The sequence below is a fragment of the Meles meles genome, chromosome 6 (assembly GCF_922984935.1).
Source record: "Meles meles chromosome 6, mMelMel3.1 paternal haplotype, whole genome shotgun sequence".
NCBI classification, from domain to species: domain Eukaryota; kingdom Metazoa; phylum Chordata; class Mammalia; order Carnivora; family Mustelidae; genus Meles; species Meles meles.
The window spans coordinates 83719388-83742004 of NC_060071.1; the positions used below are offsets into that span (position 1 = coordinate 83719388).

Consider the following 22617-nt stretch of genomic DNA (forward strand, 5'->3'; position numbering starts at 1 on the left):
AATGTAAAACAAAATGGTCTCAGCATGTCCCCCATGAGCAAATGCTGAAACATTACCAATTTAATGAGCATTAATAATATATTAAAACCCAGAATTAAGTACATAAAAAAGAACAACTCCTGCCCAGACTTAGGAGAGATACTACCCAGGCAATAGTTTGATCCTCGAGCTGACTTTCAGTTATTTTAAAATGTTCCCCAAAAATATACACCACAGATACTTGGAGAACTTTTCTTTGTTCTGTGCAAGTTGAGGGAGTGTTTTAGAGACTCCAAATGAAAAGCAAAGAAGTACCTGCAGAATTGCAACCTCATTACGAAGCTGGCTTTCTTGTTTGGTTGGAAATCTTAATTTGTCAATGATTTTAATAGCTACATCTCTTCCTGTTTTACGATGCTTTCCTTTAAAATAGAAAGGGGAAGATATTAGCAAAATGTTATTAAATATCACCTATATTAAAGAACACCAGAATTTACAAGGACAATTTTGGGAAATACAAAAATGTTTCATTGAATACATTAGGATTTCTAACAAGCATTGACTTTTATATCCATCAAGATTTCATTTCTTAGCTCCATTATTCTAAATGTATAAAATTAGCCACAGTTTAGAACACAAAAATGGGACATTAAAAGCTATACATATCAACAGCCTGATATTTTCTCACAAAAATATATGTTTTAGAAATAAGATATCAAGCTACTTAATACACACAATCTTATACCACCAGCAAAATGCTTTCCTTAAGAAAGTATAATTTTCAAGTCCTGATAAACTAATGCATGTCGTAAAGGAAAGAATAAAAAGTCTTGGCTCTCATTTACTAGCTTGGTGACCCGAGTTTTAGGCTCCTCATCTTCAATGGTAGGGTTGTTGTGAGCATTACGTGAATTAAGATACCTGAGTGCACTCAGTGCCCAGATAAAAACAGAAACTCAAAAAACCTTCATCATCATCACTGTCATCACAAAGACAGGCCTTTCAGATAAATTACATCCCACTGAAGCCTCACAACAACTCTTCGGGGAATCTATAGGGCACCCTCAAGCTCTTAACTCCTATACTACTATACTATAGAAGTATAAAATATAGCAGTGTTGGGGCCCCTGGGTGGTTCAGTTGCTTAAGCAACTGCCTTTGGCTCTGGTCACGATCCTGGAATCCTGGGATTGAGTCCTGCATTGGGATTGAGTCTCACATCAGGCTCCCTGCTCAGCAGGGAGTCTGCTTCTCCCTCAACCCTCCACCCCAATGCTCGCTCTCTTTCTCTCTTTCAAATAAATAAATAAAATCTTTAGAATATAGCAGTGTTAAATAAGTATGAAAATGACCCAATTACTCAAGTTTTTTCATATACAAACTAACCTGAAATTCCATTATATCAACATTTATTGTAAATCTAATTTCCCCCTATTCTCCACTCTCACTCTTCCTTCTGACTCCTTACAGATCTTGCTGACTTCCTTCTGACTCCTCTTTCCTTTATTACCAGATTGTCCTGTTTTCCCATTCTCTACTTCCTCAACATCACTTACTCTTTGACACACTGCATGCCATCTCTATTCCTACTCAGTCATTTTCCTCTTTACTCTCTTCAAGGGTCAGAGCTTCTTTGGCCTCCACTCCTCTGTCATGATACAGAGTACTTGACCTCTCTTTTGATGGCAGTTCTCACCTGCTTCATCCCCTACCAGTCTGGTCTTCACTTTTCAGTTTCCTTGTGGAGGCCTTTTGCTGGGCCTGTTCCTTCAGTATTGGGTATTAACAAATTATCTGGCACATGCTGGTCCCTCTGACCTCATCTCTCACCCCTACACGATGTGCAGTTATGTATATTTACTACTTTTTTTTTTTTTTTAAGATTTTGTATGTCAGAGAGAGCATGAAAGCACAAGCAGGGGAGCAGCAGCAGGCAGAGGGAGCAGCAGGCTCCCCGCTGAGCAGCAAGCCTGACGCGGGGCTTGATCCCTGGGATCATGACCTGAGCCGAAAGTAGACACTTAACCGACTGAGCCACCCAGGTGTCCCTATTTACTATGTTCTACATATCGCATGACTTTTTTTTTTTTTTTTTGCAAGCAGTGATTACACTGTACAGCACTGTTACACTGATATGCATTAACAAAAACCAGTGTCTGCTGACTCATTGATGGATTTTTCATCAAAAATATCATTTCAGCATTTTATAAGAATCAAAATTATTTTTTATTTTTTAGTTTCTTTAATGCAAACTCCACACCCAGTGTGGGTCTCAGAGTCACCACCCCAAGATCAAGAGTTGCATGCTTTACTGACTGGGCCAGCCAAGTACAGCGCAAACTAACAGAAATACTATTGAGTGAGACACTGTGATTATTTCAGAAACCTCCCACCTCACAAAAAAGATAATTTTTTTAACTGGTTATATCCAGGAACTGAAAATTGTGGGGTCAGTGTATAGTAGAGATAAAGCATAAATATTAAATGTTTCTTAAAGACTTGAAAAATATAACTGAACTGGCTAGAATCTGTAATAGCAGAGGTTTAATAATAATTTCACCAGATAGCTTGACAATAACGAAAAGGGTAAATATCTAGTATTTCATTCAAAAATTTAAAAAAATGACAAGCTTAATGAAATACATTCTCATGGATATTAGAATTAAAAGATTATTTCTCTAGTTACATGAATGGATTTCTGCAGAGTTCTGATTAAATATGCTAAAAGAAAATGGAACTAATTTCTTTATGAATTATGACTCCCTTAATCAGCATTATGTGTAGACTTTGTCAATAGTTAAGCAAAAGAAGTTTTTTAGGAGTAGAAAAACTTCTCTTACAAGACAGAAATACCGAGTTTTTCAAATAGTGACTATCTCAAGAGAAATTTCTGAAAAGGTAAAACACAGAAAGATATACATACAAAAATATATACACACAGGTCTTGTCTTTTTTTTTTTCTTGGAGATATTACTGTTAAATACAAGTAGCTTAATACTTAAATACAAGTAGCTAAAACTCCAAGGTAATAAAAATACTAGCGAACTAACCTACCTCCATAAACAATCCCAAATTGTCCAGAACCCAGTACTTCATCAGGAAAAATCTGATATACTGTGCTGATGTCCTACAGGTGCAAGTCCAATAAAAAATAAAGATGAAGTGGAACTGATAAATTACATAATTCTATTATATATATATTACTAATATTACTAGATATTTTAAGGTAAACAATAAGATTGCAAATGCTAGATGAAATGTACAGCTTCATTACAGAAATCAAAGCACATTCTTCAATTAATTAGTGTAATGTTTTTGCAGAGTATTTGGTTCTTAAACAGCGGAGGTTTTGCAATGTTCAGTCAAATATGTTTTAGTGGAGAGAAATAAGACTTGAAACTATACTAGGCTACTTACTCTAAGTATTCAAAAAAGGATTTGCTAGTAGGGGATGGTTATTTAGAAATTTCAGGTGAAATAATCATGGGTCCCCATCACACGTCTGTGTGAGTCCTGATTCCAATCACTTCGGTCTTTATGGCTAGGATGGTAGGATGCTTCTTTATGAACCATTCATCCCCAGGTGAATTAAATGCAAGGGGCTGAATCACTGTGAGTTGGAGACACCACAAAGGGATGGCAATCCATTGTGACACTCATCTGTGAGGTAGCTATTTTTACTATTTTTTACTACTTTCAGAGGCCAAAGGATCCAATGTCTAGTCTTTTCTCTTTAAAATAATAATTGCTAAAGAAAGCATTATGTTTTAATGTCTCACAGCCTCTGATTTGATGATTACACTCATGAAATGCAAATAATACTTCTCACTTTATATATTCCTATTCTATCATACTGACTTTTCTGCCCGTCCTCCACTCTTAGTCTTTGTCCTTTCAGAAAGCGAGTCCTTTAACATCAAATCCTACCCTCTTCATCTCCTACCCACTCTTATCTTTTCTTTTGTTCCCCTTCCTATAAAACAACTCCCAATTGTCTCTATTTTGTTACCCCTTCAGAGTAACCAAGGGGTGAATTCAAGGTTGTCTGGAAACAAGAAAACAAATTAATACTGTTCAGTATTTTGAGTACCAGCTGTTCCATATGAAAAATCATATGGCTAAATGGCCCACTCCAAATTTTGAGTGGATAACAGTGGCTCAACAGGATGGAATGACCTGACAGGTATCTAGAATTTACCAAGAGGCTTACAGATTAACCTTCATTTCCCAAAGTTTTCTCTGGCTGAGCAAGAGCAACAGGAATGCAAGTGTTTACAAATATATTTCAAGATTAACAGCATAAGACCACAACTAACCTTCACTACGAGGTTTTCCTAATTCTCTTCATTTTGGCTTTGGTTTTCAGTTTACTTTATGCCGCTAGCAAAGGATGCAAAGCTATAACTAGTGATGAATGAGTTTCACGGATTTTAGTCTTTAAAAAGTAAACTCACATCAGGGAAAGTAATTCTATAAACGTTTTGCTTTTGGTCATAGGTACAGCAGGGAAAATAGAGCAAAAGGTTTGAGTCACAGGACAGGATAGGAAAAGCTCTATTATATTTTGGCTCCCTGCCATGACAAAATATAATACATTATCTCATGTCTATAATTTTCAAAAACTGAGTTGAAAAGATGGAGTTATGGCGCACAGCTGACTAGGGTGTTGGAATATGGACCCATAAAATTTGATGATTTATGCAGTTTTCTGAGGTCTTGATATGCATGAGTGACTCTAAAAGCATTTGCAACTCCTTGTCATAAGACAGTACTCCTAGGTAGCAATTGAAGAATGAGAATAAGGGTATATTTAAGCTACTTGTGCAGCTCAAAGAATTTATTTTGTTTGGTATTGTGTTATATCAACCATTAAAATTCTAATACTGAGGTGGGCAAATGTGGGAAAAATCAGTCACTGCATTATAATTGTTTATCTGAGATGAATAATAGGTATTTAGCTCTCCACACTACAGGATATAGAAAATCACTTTAAAAATCTACATGATGTAATGTTTCTAAAATCTTATGGAAGAAAAATTTCCCAATAGACCCTACTTTACTTTCTAGAAAATACTGAAAATTAAAATGTTAGATAAATAAACATGTACTTTAGGATACTCTCATTTTCCAATAAAGAATCACATTACCAAGTTTTATATAAGTAGGTGCACACTCACCACATTTTCTTGAATCTGGCAATTTGATACCGAAATACTCACAGAAATATCTCCTGGAAATATATGTTAAAAAATAGACAAAAGAAGTAAGAGGAGTAACAGCAAAGAGACCAGATACATGTTTACTAATCAAGCTGCAGGGCTGTTTTTAAATCACAGCAATTAAATGTTTCTAGGAAAATGTTCATTGGAATCTTTCTTTCCTTTTATAATTACAGATTTACTCTGTGCTTGTCTTTGAAAAATAATATTTTGTCAGTTTAGAGTCTGGAGTCCTGAAGCTTTGGGTTAAATGCTGACTACTGCTTCACAACTCTGGTAAAGCTGAGAAAACTTAATCTCTCTAGGGCCTGATTTCCTCACCTGTAACACAAGCAAAATCATTAATGTCCACCTGCCAGGGTTGTTTTAGGTATTAAAATAAAGACCTCATATAAAATGTTTAGCCTCTATATAAATATATATATATAAACATATATAACTTATTAATACATATGTTGGTTTATACATCAATTAAAAAGTTGTGCTCAATCACCAGATAACTTACTGAGATATGAAAAACAGGTTTTTCCTCTCATAGGCTTCATTATTAAGAGCCATTATGAAATATAAAAATTAAACATTTTCACATAGATATTCCTTTAAAATACCTTTTTAAAATTCATCCTCAACACTTGATTACAGTTGCATTTTGGTAAAATCTGTCTCATTCTACTAATTTACTAACAGAGATTTCTTCCTAGGATACAATTATCAAGAATTTTCAAGTACTCTGCACAGAGTACCATGTTAGGGGGTTTTGAGGGAACGTATTAACTCAGTTTTGCAAAGAACAAGACTGGCATTCCAGATCAAACACAAGCCGACTAGATTACTTGTTCTCTTATGACCAATAGCTCTAGGTTTCTGCTATCGCCTAATATATAGGGTTTACATGAATTTGTTCAATGTTCAAACATGAACTTGTTAAACTGTTCATACAAAATAAAGAAAACAATAACCTAGGATAATTTAATGAAATACCTTAGCAGGTGGGGCAGCTTCTACATAAGAAACCCTATGTTCTCCAATAAACTAAGTCAGCCCCAAAGAGGCTCTCTTCAACTGTCCTACAGACATGGAACTAGAGCAGACTCACTGTGCGAGTTGGTTCCCGAACCTACAGTCGAGCCCTTGGGAATGACGGGCATGAGGGCATGCTGGATCGCCATCTCCCACATTCTGGCCACATCTGCACCAACGCCACTGGTGAGGACGCAGCTGTTTGGTGGTGGGCTGGAAGGATTGACCACGTTTTCTCCCACATAATACACTACATTGGCTGTAGTGATCTCAAAACAATGAGGATTGGCCCCATTAGGAATTAAAGCTGAAGGTTTTGCTGGTTCCAGCGATAAAATTTCTGATAAAGGAATTTCCTGTGGAAGAAAGAGTGTACTAACTGCAGTTTATCAAAAGTCTATAAACGTTCAAATAAAATTCACGCTAGGCACATGTGACAAATGACATTACAAATAGCCATCGTTCTTATAAAACAGTTCTATTAAACACAGAATACTATTAAGCAAATTTCAAAAATACCGTTACTAGGGGAAACTTTTATCATCTCCTCTTGCCAGAAAAATTCAAGGGCCTTTTTTACTATGTTCATGTGGCAAGAAAAAGTACAAATAGGAATGATGATTTTGAACCTGCATCAAGATCTAAGAATACAAATGATTAATTTTTATAACTTTGAGATAGAATCACAACACTTTTGAAATGCATTTGCATATGCATGGCTGCTGCTAAGCTTTAACTATCCTTTTAGGCACTGAAAATGAATCATATAATTTGATTCAATAGATGCTAATATAATAATATAGCCAAATGAATGGTTTTAGTGAGGTAGACCACAGAGATTGGTTTTAAAAGCAGTTGTTTTTAAGACAATTTTGTTAATAAAAAAAATTAATCACCACATTGTCTACCCAAGGTATGGAGTGACTAAGAAATAATAACTTTTAAAATAAAGTTTCTCATTTAAAATTTAATGAGGTTTCCTTTTTCTGTTAGAGCTGTGTAGACGCTGTGAGTCACGTCAGCTATGGCTGAGGCTGCGTTAATTGTGAAGGAGTGAGTATATACTGTTTTCACTATGAACTTCTTTTGGAACCATGTTTTACTGGGTGATACATTATGTGACATCTGTATTATTTCACATAGAGAGACAAAATGGAAACTGCTGCCAATTTTTTCTCTAAAGGAAAGTATTCCTTATGCATGTTGGCAATGCATGGAGATATCCTACAATGTTTCTTAACCCCTGCGGAATGCGCTGCAAGAGTACAGATGAACAAAAAATCTGGATGTAGTAGATTTCAAGAATTTTCTTGTAGCTAATCTGTTGGACCTTGAATTTTCTAGTTAAGATACACATATCTAACAAACTCTATTAAACTTCCTCTTCTCCACCATCATTCCATGGAGCCAGAAGCACTCCCCAGGGAAATTTGAAATTCACAGATGACTAACTTGAGGTCACAACTGGATTCCCCCCAAGTACACAGAAAAAAAAATCTGCAACAAGCACAAAACAGTCACATCTGTTAGATGTATTTTGTATTCCTAACCTCCTATATTCCCAAAAAGACAAGAGGAAGCAGGAGACTTCAGGCAAGGCAAGAGCCATCCTTACCTTGTAGTACCTACTTCCGGTGTCATTCTGAAAGAGGGTAATACATTTGCTATCCAGTCTCCAATAGTGTCGTTTCCGCTGAAACAGAAGTGAGATTTAGGATCTTTAAAAATTTTTTTAAATACCCAGTATTAAAAAAAATACCCAAGAATGATAAAACCAAAACATTTTCCCAATGGAGACATAAGATCTGATGGTGGGAAGCTCACAGGCTCCAGACCAGGAAGACTCACACTGAATTTTAGACTCTAGAAGATGACTATTTCGCAACTGTGCGATAAGTTTCTGCTTCTACTTCTACATCAGAGAGTTAGGAGTAATAAAGGAGGTAATATATTTGCACTCAGTGTAGTGCCTGGCACTTAGTGCATGCATAGTAAATATTTCTGGTTTCTTTCTTTCTTTTCTTTTCTTTTTTTTTTTTTTAAGATTTTATGTATTTATTTGACAGAAATCACAAGGAGGCAGAGAGAGGGAGAAGCAGACTCCCTGCTGAGCAGAGAGCCTGATGCGGGGCTCGATCCCAGGACCCTGAGATCATGACCTGAGCTGAAGGTAGAGGCTTAAACCTCTGAGCCATCCAGGCTCCCCCTAATATTTCTGGTTTCTTAAAGATGTATTTATTTTAGAGAGAGCAAGCATGCAGAGGGTAGGGACAGAGAGAAACTGATGGAGAATGAAGAGCCCAAGGACCTTGATCTCCGGACCCTGAGATCACCTAAGCCAAAACTCAGAATAGGATGCTGAACCTACTGGTACACTCAGGTACATTTCTATTTTAAAATATTTCCATTTTAAAATTTATTTGACTGCGTGCAGAACTAAAGGTGAACTTGTAGTTCTCAATATAATAAAAAAGGTTAGATATAAGAGATGTAAAATTTATGTATACTCATTATTTCAGAACATAGGAAATACCATGTTTATCTAGTCAAGTATTCTGGCCTTCATTAGAAATGGAAGAATTCTGAATTTTACAGAAGAACTAAACAATACTTTGTTGGATGTCAAGTCTGACTCCATGACATCAACATAACAAAGTCAGGGGAAGGCATCAAGCTTTACACTCTCTTAAGTTCACTACAGATCTAAACTTCCATGATTTGATGATGAGGTTCTTTCAGTCTAGGTATATGCTCCATAATTTTAGGGTGTGTGTGCATGTATGTATGTGTGTGTATGTGTGTGTCTATGTGTGTGTGTGTGTGTTTATGTGTATTCATCTTTTTAGAATAGGAAGCCCTAGCAGTATTCTTGGTCTCAACCACAACTAATCTTAGACTGGCCAAATATATTAGATATGCTTTAAATACTGTATGTATGCCATGTCTAGGAAGAACTAGAAGATGATAGTCAACTGGATCCTATAGTAAGTCATGCAAATCTCTCTTCAGCAGAGAACACTATTATTATAGATAGAGTAATTAGGTTATGGGTATCTATTGATCTAAAGAAATGTTGGGGATCCTACAGATAGGAGGTGAGGAGGAAAACAATACCAGTAACTGAGAAAGATGCTTATCGCCAAATGTCAATAAGTTCAACCAAAACGATGATTTTTTTCCCTCTCTTACACACATACACAATCTCATTCATCACCTATTAGAAAAATCTGGAGTAGTGAACACCCCAGACTACATTTAAAAAATTAAAATATATGCCTTTTATCTAATAAAAGACAGGACTACTGTATTCCCCAATAGGTCAGTTTTAAAGTGAACACTTAGGGATTTAAAAGTATATTAAGTTATTATTTTTTTCTCTCCCTAAAATGTAGTAGTTTTTTCTTTTAAATTCTGAATCACAAAGAGCATTCTGAAAGCACATGCTGTCATTTCCATGACTGCTATAAAATGACAGGCAGACATTCAAGCCGTTTGGAGATCATCTCAAGTAACGGAGATAAATGACTTTGTTTCCCTGAGATGGCTGTCTACAATTTCTTCTAACTCAGTCACCTGCTCAACTACATCTGACACCTAGAGACTGTTAATGTGTTCTACCTGATCCTCCGCCATGCCCAAATGGAGCTTTGCTCCTGGTAACTCAAGTCTCCCGTGGTCTTGATAAGGCATTAGCAATTCTTCTAATGAAAGCTAGGGAGCCACGAGTCAGCTGTGGGCTGTGGATCTTACCAGGTTGTCCTTGCTGGTGTAGTGGACCATCCACCCTTCTTTCAATACTGTGCTGCTTTTCCTCTTCGTGTGTTTGACAGACTGCACGACTCTCATGAGCGGGATATTGTTGCTTGTTGATGGACTTGAAAAGTCAAAATATTTTGGGAGAGAAATGTTTTTAGAAACAGATCCTTTCCTGCATAAAGCCTTATTTCAGCTATTTCAGAGTGAAAGTCAAAAAACATTCAGATCCCATTTTTGGTGAAATGCATTGTCAGAATACCATGGTTCAGAATCTGGATTATTCTAAGTGACAGGCACTTCACATGTACTCTTTGAAAACCCCGAGGGAGGATAATAATCACCTTAGTTTTTAGGTTGAACCACATGGTATTCAGTTTGCAGGGAAACACCAAATAGATTACGGTCTTAGTGTACTGAGGCCACGGTATTCGGAATACACATAAAAAGTTTATTTGCTTATTATAACAGACTACAGGCAAAATATTAATCAGGTGCATAATATCACAGAACATGAATTTGAGTCTGGATAGTTTCATAAAAAGTAGAATCTGCTATTTAAACTCTCTGAAATAACTATTGTTCATAGAATTATGCTGATCCTTTATATCTTTGCCTTTCCCTTCAGTCTCTTCCTATTTTCTTCCCTAGTCACTGTGCATATATGCAAGCACCTTCTCCAATATTCCCCCACTTGGAAACTACAGAAATATACACCTTCAAAAGACAGTTCTGTCATAAGACTAATATTTTCCAGTATATTTCTTATGCCATTAAATGGAAAAACTCCAACTACTTTATTGCTCTACCCATGAACAATTTCAGTTTGCCAAGAAATATGGCATTTGTAAAATGGACACCAAAGTCTGAATACATTTTATAACATAAATCAGAGGCTGGGAAACGTTTTCTGCAAAGGACCAGTTGTATACATTTTTAAGCTCTGCAGAAGACTTAACTCTGCCACTGAGGTGCACAAGCAGCCACAGACAGTATGAATGGTCATGCCTATGTTTCAATAAAACTTTATTACAAAGCAGGCAGCAGCCTCATTGGCCATAGTGTACTGATCTCTGATGTCAAAAATGGGGTTCATCTAGTAATCAAGAAGGATAGATGATTAAATCCCAAGTATAAAATTTCACATACTTCTGAAATAAAATACAGAACAGTAAGATGTAGACATATTCGATATTTGTATAAGGGACCAGCTATAAGATAGATAGTGTCCACTGAGGTTGGCCCCTGATCTTTGCAGGTCCACAAACAAGCTATGAATCATCGTTAATTTAGCAGTAAACCTGTGGCTGGCAAATATGAGTAACTCTCACATGCAAAAGAAAAGGGATCACAGAAAGAGGCAGCTAGGAAAGGATGCAAACCTATACCTCCCTAGAGCCGTCCAGACCTCCTAAGTCCACTGGTTTTCCTCTACAGTTCACAGCGCATTCATAAACAAATCAAGCACACACTTTAAATTTCTTCTCCAATAGATAAAAATAGCAAAGACTCTTAAAGAGGAAATTCCCCTGCTGGAGTGAGACCAGGAGTGCAGCTCTCACCTGATGGTTCTGTTGGAGTCCTCTGGGTCCGGGTCTGGGTCCTGCATTTCCCCACTGTCATTCTGGCACTCTGCCATCACCACCTCAGAATCTTGAACCATTGCCTCTTCCATGTCATCCATGAGCCCACTGTTCCTTTCACTGTCATTGTCATCACTCCCTTCTTCCATGACCACATCAGACTCTGCCCCAGGGCTAAGCAAATCTAAAAAATTGTTTTGCACCCATGAAGATAAGCCTGGAATCCTAGAGTCAGGGCTTAAGAGGGTTAGGCAATCCTACAACATATCAATTGGAAGCCCTAAAAAATACTTATTTCAAGAATTTCTTTCCTTTTTAAAAAAATTTTAGTTCATAAATATCTGAAGTTATCAGAGATGAACAGATAATTTTACAACCAGATGTTTCTTTTTCATGCTCCAAAGCCTAAAAACATGAAAAGACATGGGTAGCCATGGCAGGAAGCCAAGTGTGGGATAGAAGCAAAGTTCTAGGAAGCAAAGTGATATTAGGAATGAGTGAGGAGGAAACTCGTCTATTTCAGTAGCACAGCCTTGGTGGGAAAAAAGGGATACATGGGAAGACAAGGGAAACTTTCACATGCAAGAGAAGTCGGGGTCATTGATTCTTGCTATTCCAGTAACTTTTAAGTCATGGATTCCAATATATCAAATTGGTCACATAAGCAGCAGTTTTTAAATACTTAAGATATTTGATATTTTAAGTAATATTGAATCCTGTCATCAAGCATTTGGTGGTAATGCAATAAATTATAATTGCTGTTGGCCCTTGAACAACATGGATTTGAACAATGTGGGGCCACTTATACAAATATTTTTTTCGATCAATACAGTACTTTAAGTGTATATTTTCTTACTTACGATTTAAATAACTCTTTTCTCTAGCTTACTTTATTGTCAGAATATATTATACAATACATATAAATACAAAATGTGTGTTAATCATCTATGTTACTAATAAGCTTTTGGTCAATAGTCGGCTGTTAACAGTCAAGTTTTTGGGGAGCCAAAAGTTAACGGTCAGATTTTCAGCTGCCTGGAGGGGAGGCACTGGGTAGCTGCCCCCAAGCCCCAAGTTGTTCAAGTGTTGACTGTACGTACTAATGCAGAGTCCTTATTTTAAAACTGGAAAATGGATCAGGGACCTCAGGCTGCTAAGTCTGAGAAATTCACATTTTTACCAGACTTTTCTAACTGTATGGGAAAATGCAATTTCAAAGTAATCAACAATATTTAAAAAAAAACCTGCACTGTTTCCCCTTAGTTCCAGTTATCAAGAACATACTGACATTTCCTGGCCCTGAACAAAGTCAATTCCACATGCCACAGAAAGTGGGAATACTGCCAAACTTTCCATTTTGGCAGCTAGTCCATGAATCTCCAAGGCAGGAACTGGTAAAGAAATGCTTTCCTTGAGAGATTTCCCCTCTTCTTCTAGGTACATATTTCTTCTAGAGAAGAAAGTTCTAGAGTAAAGATAACCCTTTATTCTTCAGAGTTTTAGCAATAAAAATATTTGTTTCTCTGGCCTTCTGTCCACCATTTTTTTTTTTCCCCCTCAGAGGAATCACAAAACTGGTGTTAAACTGAAGGTATAAAGCAGTTTACCATCTATAGAAAAAGTTAGCCTGGGGTATTAAGTCAAATATTTTGCTACAGACTCTATTAGGAATACTACTTGGGAAGAAAACATCAGTTGTTCCTTTAGGACATCGTATTTTCCTTAGGAGTCCTTCAGTGTTAATTTTTACAGTTAAGAGTTTTCCCAAAAGAATATTCCCAAGTATAAAAACAATATATATTTTTAATTGACTGAATTAAAGTTCTTTTTATTATTATTAAAGATTCAAATTAATAAGCATATGTATAATGGAATTAACTGGGTAGAAGGAAGTGGGTGATTATTTCTTGATGGGTCAGTCTCTGATTCTTCCCTCCCTTGACAGGAAAGAAAAATTAATCTTTATCCCAGTGCTTGGATGAGAAGGATGGAGAAAAAGAGACCAAGAGCTATAACTTGCAGGCCTTCCAACATTTTCTACACTTCTGAACAAACTAGGAAAGGAGTATTAAGAAGAAAGCTGAGAAATTCTGGACATCCAAGTCTTCAGTACTGGCTATGCACTGCATAAAAATCAAGCAAAGCTCTTTGGTTTCCACCAAAACTCAATGATGAGCCCTTTTCTAATGTAAAATAGGAACAAACTAAGCCCATAATTTACTTTGGGCTGGGTCACATGTATCTCAACAGGAAAAAAAAAAAAAAATCCCGCTAAGTCCTTATGGACGACACACTCTTGAACAGGAGAGAAGCACAGATATGACGGTTGATCTTTCGCTTACCTCCATTAATGGTCACTTCACCAAGGCAGTTGTTGGGCACTTTGGAAGCACAACGTTTGTGACAGTTGAATCTGCAATCTGATTGTAATGATGTAAAAGGAAACAAAAACCAAGCACTTGTCAGAAGGAGAAGTTATGGACTAAATAAAAGAATAGTGATTTCAAACGGATGAGGACTACTTTCTAGATCAACGTGTGGCTGGCTACAAATGTGTGGGGGGGGTAAGATCCTCCTTACCTTTGCACTGGAGGCCCTGCCGAAAGAGGCCCCTGAGCAGCTTCTTGCAGTACTGGCAGACAGTGGGCCGGGTGTATGAGTGGATGACGAACGTGTGAGGCACTTTCACCTTAGACATCAAAATCTTGTCAAGCTGAATCGGTCGTCCAATGTATGACTGAGAATTTGACCTCTTCTCTCGACCAATGAAGGACTCAGATGGTGACTTTTGCTATGTTTGCAATACAATAAAGGATAATAAGATCTAAGAGGTGACTTAATTTATATATACATATAAACATACATATATATATATATTTTAAATTGTTTTGTTTTACTGCTTAGTGGTGGGATCCATAAGGAAACAAGAGAAATAAACTAAAACCGTGTTTCTGTTATTTAATATAATTTAATACCCCTTCTATTTCTCATCTGACTTACCTTATTTTTATAGTCTAAAAAGAAGAGAATTAGAGATCAGAATATTTGAACCTGATTTCCAGGTCTTTCAAACTTGGGGCTTTTAAAAAGTAACAATTAGTTGTAATATAGAAGTATAAAGTTGAAAACAAACACACAATGGTCCTTCATTCCACTTCACATGTTATTTCATTGATGTTTTCTGAGGTATGACGTGCACATGGTTAAAAAAGGCAAGGAAGTCTGCATGTGACATCATTAGAAAAGTGCTTATAGTTCCTCTGAAGTTCCTCAAAGAAAAAATAAATGTGGCTTGGTATTATTCCTCAACAAAAGAAAGTTAAGGGTTAAAATTATACTATCATGTTTATAATTAAAAACAAAGCAACTAGTGGACTATACAAGACACACAAATATGGATGTTTGGTTATAATTACATATCTGTGCACTCTCGTGTCTCGTTTTAAAATTATTTAATCAGCCCAGTATATAGGTTTTTTTTTTGTTGTTGTTGTTGTTGTTGTTTTTTAACTTAAAGGAATTAAAATTAACTGTGTTTCTACGTTTTTGGGCGATTTCATGTAGCTCTTGATATCATGGAAATGTACTTAGGAATTAGCAGAAAAAAAGAGAAATTGAGTTACTTTTTAATAGTTATAAGACTTACAGATCTCATTTATTAAGCTCCTACCCTCAGCTATCATTGTGCGAGGCACCTTACAAGATAGGCTTTATTATCTAAAGTCAAGGTATCTAAGCCCATAAAATTTAAATATATTCTTTCAAGTTAAATGCCGGAACATGAACCTACATTTGTTTGCCTCCAGAGCCCTTATGTTATTACCTTACTCAGCTTCTGATTTGGAATGGTTACTGACAAGATGAGAAAAAAAATCATATTTATGTAAAATTTCCACCCATTTCAATGCCTATCAGCACCAAAAGGTAGCACCATTTGTTACCAAATGGGGGTATTTTGATTTGCAGATTTACTAGCTGCAATAAAAAGAAATTTGAGATGAAGTTCTACATAGGGATAAATTTATAATTACAATCCTATAAAAGAAAACTATAAAGGATAATTACTCTGGAAAGGTTCAACTCTTACAGAGAAGTTTAAGGAGCTTATAATGATAGGCCAAAGGCTTGCCAGACCAGAATCATGAACACAAATATACTGAATAAATATCTTCAATGGAATTGAAAAATAATTAAATCCACAGGGTTAGGTCTCAATTTTATGTATCCTTCTTTAGTAACTGTAGTTAACGGGCCAGTTTTAAGTATAGACTAAAATGAAAATTGATATTTTTCCATAGTTGGAAAGTTTCAACACTCAGAATAAAAGTTGATCTGATGTCACATTTTAAAATGTTCTCAGATTTGGAAAATCCTATGAAAAGCTGACGAAATCACTCTTCAACTATTTTCCTTAAGTTAAGACACCTAATTCTAGGCTACGGTAATAGAACCCGTTTCACAAAGGACTATATACCATGGAGCAAAGTCACTCAGAAAATCAAGAGGCAATCTGATAAATTGAAATGTCTTCTTCTTAGCCAACACGTAACATTCACATAAACACTGCCTCAAACTACAAGTCATTTTCTTTATCACCTTCAAGGCAGGATTGCATCCGGAATTTTTAAATGTTATGTGAGTTTACAGAAGAGAAGTTAGCTGTCACTGTAGCCCAGAGACTATATTACACACACATTCAGGCAATGGTGAGATTCACACAGTTGCATGTGTGCTTGGCACAGAATAATAACTCAAAAATTCTGTAATTTATAGTGTTAGAAATTAAGACTTCAACAGCACTTAAACTTTAATAGCAATTTACGGTTTTAATAGCATTAATAAAGAATGCCCTCCTGGCATTCATGACATTTTAAAATTAAAATCAGCTAGCATCACAACCAGAAATATGTATCACTACCTTTCTTATAGTTCCAAATACATTATTTAATTTCAATGTGGCCTATTTTCTAAATTAAAAAGTAAAACTTTAAAATCTTGAGTTGGGTTGCATGCATGGTGACTTATGTGGGAACTGATTTACTGCTGGAAAGAGCTTGTGTTGTCTAATTTTACTAGATAACACACACTCTGGGAAAGGAAGAATGGGAAAGGCTTTGGAAATTTTGTTTGCAGAATTATAGTCTATGTTTCTGGAGTACACACACACACACACACACACACAGGGGAATGTGCTTTTCCTTATGAGGGTGCAAATCTCAGAAGCTAAGACGAAAAAAAGAAGACTGGGTCATTATTTGATAACTCTGTAAGTGCTTATTTTTATCCATTCTTCAATCAAAATGCAAAACAAGGCCTTCACTGATATACAACAGATTGTAAAACAAACAAAAGTCTAAGAAATAAGGCATTGCCCTGTAATACACATTCACCATTGTTTATGTAAATGTTAAAGAACCAACTTTTCTGTAATCCAGCCAATCATCCCTTTAAAACCGCTTCTAATGATGTGAACACAAACCAAATATTCCTAAGGATTTTCAGAATCAGTGATACATTTTCCCTTAATAATTAATATTCAGTTACCACTTTAAGCCAAAAAGTAATTTCAATTGTGTGAAGTTTTATTTGAAGGTATGTGCACCAGAAAGCCATAATTACACTGTTTTGTTTGTTGTATCAAGTTACAGAGTAGGCAAAATTTAGAAATTGGTAATGTTAAAAAAAAACAAAAACAGATCCTTAACAAAATCTCACTGATCTAAATCCAACTAGCTTAGTCTTTAAAATAACTTCAACATGAAATTAGACTTAGCGGTGAGTCAAAGAACCGGGCTTTTGTGCCTGCTGACACATTGTCATACAAAACAAAGAGAAATAGTCTTGTCTCATTTCTTCCTTAACTTACTTCATTTTATTTATTTGTATAATTATCATGTGCACAGTCCTTTAAGATCTTTCTTTTTTTCTTTTTTTAAGTAGGCTCCATGCCTAGATAGGGCCAAACACAGGGCTTGAACTCATGAAACTGAGATCAAGAGTCGGATGCTTAACGACAGAGCCACCCAGATGTGCCCCATAAGATCTTTCTTTAAAGTTAACTCTGATAAAGGAAAATTTTCCTTTACTCATCAACACTAGTGGAGGTTTTACTGGGTAACTAAATGCTGCTTAAGGTATCTTCCACTGTTACTTGCTGTTCCAGCTTGCCACCATGGCTTTGATGAACCTGAGCAACCTGCAGAATGATTGTTTTTTATGGGAATAGTGAGGAAAGTGGAAACGCTCCGGAAAGGGAACAGCTACTTTGTGTTTCATTCTGCTTCATTATTATGTTCCGAGCAAAAACTGGCTCAAAACTCACAGAGCAGATCTCAAATTCCCTTCTCTATAATTATGGCAAGCACATGCAGGAGAGAATGTACTTCTATAAATTTCTACATTTCTACATTAGCCAGCGGTATTATGAATTGTTCTCTTCCTGTGAAGAGGAGTTTAGATCAAGTTACAGGTGTGCAACTTTTGGGAGATTTGACACAACTGTGAAGTATGGTATTGGGATGGCTGTGTATAAACGATGTGATTTGGCAAATTGTACCTAATGCAAAGTGTAAAGATTTCTTCTCTGTTCTCAGTGTAAGATGTATCATATCACAGACCGGAGAGAATATGAAAACAGAAAAATTATGAAAGCTGATTTTTAAAGCCAGGATTAGAGATGAAATAAAGATTGCAGAGATTAATTTTTAAGTCTAGAGTGTTGTAAAGTATCTGTAGTATTCTTATGCTAACAGTATTCATTTGCAATTACAGCCAAAGTTAAAACTACATGCACTGAACTCCTACTCATATAGATAATATACCCCGATTCTCTACAGACTGAACTTGTTTTTTAACCTGGTATGCTAAATTAATGACTCAGCAAGTTTGGAACCTTCCCAGGAAATGATTGCTTAGATTACATTATGGAAACTCCAACTGCCAGCACGTCTTTAACATTTAACAGGACTCTGAAACCATTTCCCAACAAGGTATATTCCACTTCGCAGTTCAAAACGAATTCTCTGCATTAGTAAAGCTAGAAAACAGAGGGGAGAGAGTTGCCTTTCCTTGTCGTTTGCTGATTGCCAATGATGTCAAAATTAGACATAAGATTTTGGAAGATAAACATCACTTTACAAAATGCCTGGTTCAAATGAAAATTTCTGCAGTGTTAATATATTTATATTAACTAAAATTCACTTCACGGCCTTACAGTGGGAATAGATTTGGGGTAACATAAACGCCCCTCGACTTAAAGAAAACAGAAAAGTAGAGAATGCTTTCGCATACATGTTGACATCGTTTTTGGACTTGTCCCAATCATTAGGCAATAGATCATAATAGATCCTAGGAGAAGGACACTGTCTTAATTATATTTGTCCTCTGTTAATGGAAGAAGTGCCCAGTACATGATAAACAAAAAACACTGCTTGAACTGAATGGAAATAATGTTTTCAAGAAGTAACTGCATGGAAATAATAGATGTGACATTTCAATAGAGAAATTCAAATATACAATATCATATTAGCCTCTTTTTAAAAAATATATATATTTTTTTAATTTGAGAGAGAGAGAGAACAGGGGGACAGGCTGAGAGAGAGAGGGGGAGAGGGAGAAGCAGGCTCCCCACTGAGCAGGTAGCCTAATGTGGGGCTCGATCCTAGGACCCGTAGATTATAACCTAAGCCAGAGACAGATGTTTAACTGACTGAGCCACCCAGGCGCCCCAGGCCTCTTTTTCAATGTAGTATTATATGGGTTGTAACTTTGACGTATTTGCTTTACAGGATTTCAATTTTAAGAGAATACAATTGGCTAAGGAATGTTTTTCATTGCAACTGCTCTCTGTACTTATCTGCCTGTTCCTCACTCCTACTCACATATCCAACACAAATACAATATCTATCAGAACTCTTTTGCTCTAGAAAGAGAGGGACAGTAAGTTCAAATACTTGTAGTTGCAATAGAGAATTTTATCAGTATCAGTATCAGGGATGCAATAGGGAATAGTGGAGACTCTGGAAAATTGGAGGAAGGTTCAGAATGAAAGGAATGGCCACTGTTCGTACACTGCTGATAGCTGCCATGTGAGTATGTGGCCTAGTATTGTCAGGCCTCTCAGTTTTTCAAAACAAGCAGAAAATCTAGTTGTTTTATGACATAACTCTATTTCTAAATGTTGGTAACCCTGGAAAAAATTTCATTGTGCCTGTCAATTCACTTGGGGAATAAACCTGGTCCATGGAGATTCCCAGATCTGTGAACTAGATAGTGACATAAAACACTTTCTTTAAACTTTATATGTGCCAAGCTCTTTTCATGGCACTTCACATTCACTAATTTATTTAAACTTCATGCCCACTAGTGTTATGACCCCATTTTACAAATAAGAAAACTGAATGTCAGGGAGGTCACATCATCTGGCCCAGATCACACAGCCTGTTGGTAGTGGAACTCTGAATTCAGGTGGTCCCGTGCCAGGTAATAACAGTGATTTCCCTTCCTTAGCCCCTCCCAGCTCTCACATCCCCTGGCTTTATGCCAGTGTGAAAGCGGAAATTATTTTCTTCCCTTAAGTCATGATGGAAGAATTCTTGGGGGGAGGGGAGGAGTAATTTATTAAGTAATAAAATGTCCTCCACACGCCAAAATGCAGTATGAAAATACTGTGAATCTCTTAACCTTGACCTACAGAAGAGACTTTCAACCAGCTTGTCTGTGCTCAGAGGAGAGCATCTGAGTCATGCATGTTTTCTAGATCAGAATGGCTAGATGAATAAACAGCTTCTGTTATATGAGCATTACTCAGTTGTCTGCCTACTTTCCTACTCAGGTGCTGTTATATTTAAAAGATATGAGCACAACTGTGTGAAAACATCCAACCAAACATTAATCCTTTATTTCAAATGTTTTAAGATCTAGCATTTTGGACTATCGTTCAAAGAGCTGTGTGGAGTAGCGCCTTATGATAGTTCTCTTCTCCTGCCAACATGATTGATCTATTCAATTGAACAAGTGTTTCCTGGGGCAAATCTTTCTTTTTTTTTTAAGATTTTATTTATTTATTTCACAGAGAGAGATCACAAGTAGGCAGAGAGGCAGGCAGAGAGAGAAAGAGGGAAACAGGCTCCCTGCTGAGCAGAAAGCCCAATGCGGGACTTGATCCCAGGACCCTGAGATCAAGACCTGAGCTGAAGGCAGTGGCTTAACCCACTGAACCACCCAGGCCTCCTGGGACAAACCTTACCTGAAAGCCGAATTCAGATGTTGCAGGACAGAGAAAGACCAGTAAATAAGTCTCTGCCCGACAACCTTAAATCCAGTAGAATTCTGGATACAAGATAACTTACTATCAACAATCACAATACATGCTCGTCCCTTTTTTTCTGCGTTCCGGGTTCTGCTTTATTCTTCAGATTTCAGCTCATATGTCACTTTCTCCAAGAGACCTCCAGACCACCCAGCTTACTGTTCACTCCGCATTCACACTCTATTACTCTCTGGCACGCCATCTTGTCTCCTTCAGAGCTATTACTGCAGCCTACAACTGTCTTATTCACCCACTTGGATACTGGATTTTTACTGTTTATAAGAGCCATGAGGAGAGCATCTTGATGGTTTTGTTCATCGCTGTATCACCAACTTCTGAAATACCATCTCACCTAGATTAAGTGCCCATATATACGAAGGTTTGAAGAAAAGAGAAACCACCCCCATGGTGGAGGCAAAGGCGGTCATTCAGAAAAGAGGCTTCCAGAAGAATAAGTGTTTGGTGTTGACCCTGACGTGACTCCTGCCATGAATGACTACACTAAGACAACTTGGAGACTTCTTTTACATACTCTGATACCTCTTTAATCTCTCTTTGAAATGATTATCTAACCCTACCCCTAGTTGCTGCCAGTAAAACGTCACCATGAAAGCACAGTCTGAGGCTGACCACTTTCTTTCTTTTTTTTTTTTTAAGATTTTATTTATTTATTTGACAGAGAGAGAGATCACAGTAGGAAGAGAGACAGGCAGAGAGAGGGGGGAAGCAGGATCCCCGCTGAACAGGGAGCTCGATGGGGGCTCAATCCCACGACCCCGAGATCATGACCTGAGTCGAAGGCAGAGGCTTAACCCACTGAGCCACCCAGGGAGCCCTGAGGCCGACCACTTTCTGAATCAAAAAGAAACGAACAACTTCTCTCAACACCACTTAGATGAGCACACTACGTCTCACACAAGGAGTGAGGGATTTTCCCACACAGACCAGTTGTTGGGTAAACAACACACATCTGAAGACCTCTGGGAAATGGAATTCATAGAGTAACAACCATGTTTCCATGCCCTGTACTTCACTGAGTACAGGGAGGTTAGGGTATTTGGTGACTTGATTGTTCAGTGCTATTCTGCTACAGTTCTGATTCTACATCCCTTGAACTGCCTGCCAAGCATGCCAGATAAATGAGTTTGCCTCCTCACTCAGTTGGATACCCTAAATATATATAGCATAAATAAAAGCTAATCAACACCTTTTCAAACCAGTGAAAAGAGTTGCTATATGGCAGAAAAATAAAAGTGTGCCTTTGCTTAGTGGTGATCGAAGCCGTATTTTACAGTGGAGAATGCATTTCTTAATACTGGTTGCAATTTGTGAAAGCTTTCATGGTAATAACATATATATGTATAATCTTGTATTAAAAATACAAGGTGGTCTGGATTTCCTGAGTGCAAAAATAATCGTGAAAGTTACATTAACTTTTTTATTGCATCACTCTATTGTGGGTAAACAGAAATGAAGGGTAAAGGAACCTTATTATCTGCTTAAGCAATCCATCCTTTGCAGGGAAAGCACCAGAACTGTTCAAGAATTGTTGCAAATTACATATGCACTGTTCTTTCAAAATGTCAGTTACCAATATCCTACAAATCATGGGCTCTTGGAAGAACGGGGAAACATAACAGAAGATAACCTCTCTTTTTACTTGAAGGCAATGTGACCTTAATGCCAGGCACTATAAATTTACACAATAAAAAAAAGAGCACTTTCACTGAGGAAGAAAATAATTTTGCATGTC

General features: G+C 36.8%; 1 protein-coding gene across 2 annotated transcripts in view; it reads right to left on the minus strand.

The window, feature by feature from the left end:
* PRKD1 (protein kinase D1) overlaps positions 1-22617 on the minus strand; it is a 331651-nt gene that overhangs the window by 47755 nt on the left and 261279 nt on the right. For both annotated transcript variants that reach the window (XM_046009920.1, XM_046009921.1), the window contains 9 exons: positions 14135-14345; positions 13897-13974; positions 11534-11738; positions 9969-10092; positions 7834-7911; positions 6295-6574; positions 5157-5209; positions 3034-3106; positions 295-401 (listed from right to left, as the gene is read on the minus strand). In XM_046009920.1, coding sequence (XP_045865876.1) covers positions 295-401; positions 3034-3106; positions 5157-5209; positions 6295-6574; positions 7834-7911; positions 9969-10092; positions 11534-11738; positions 13897-13974; positions 14135-14345 — 1209 coding nt within the window. The remainder of the gene's footprint in view (positions 1-294; positions 402-3033; positions 3107-5156; positions 5210-6294; positions 6575-7833; positions 7912-9968; positions 10093-11533; positions 11739-13896; positions 13975-14134; positions 14346-22617) is intronic.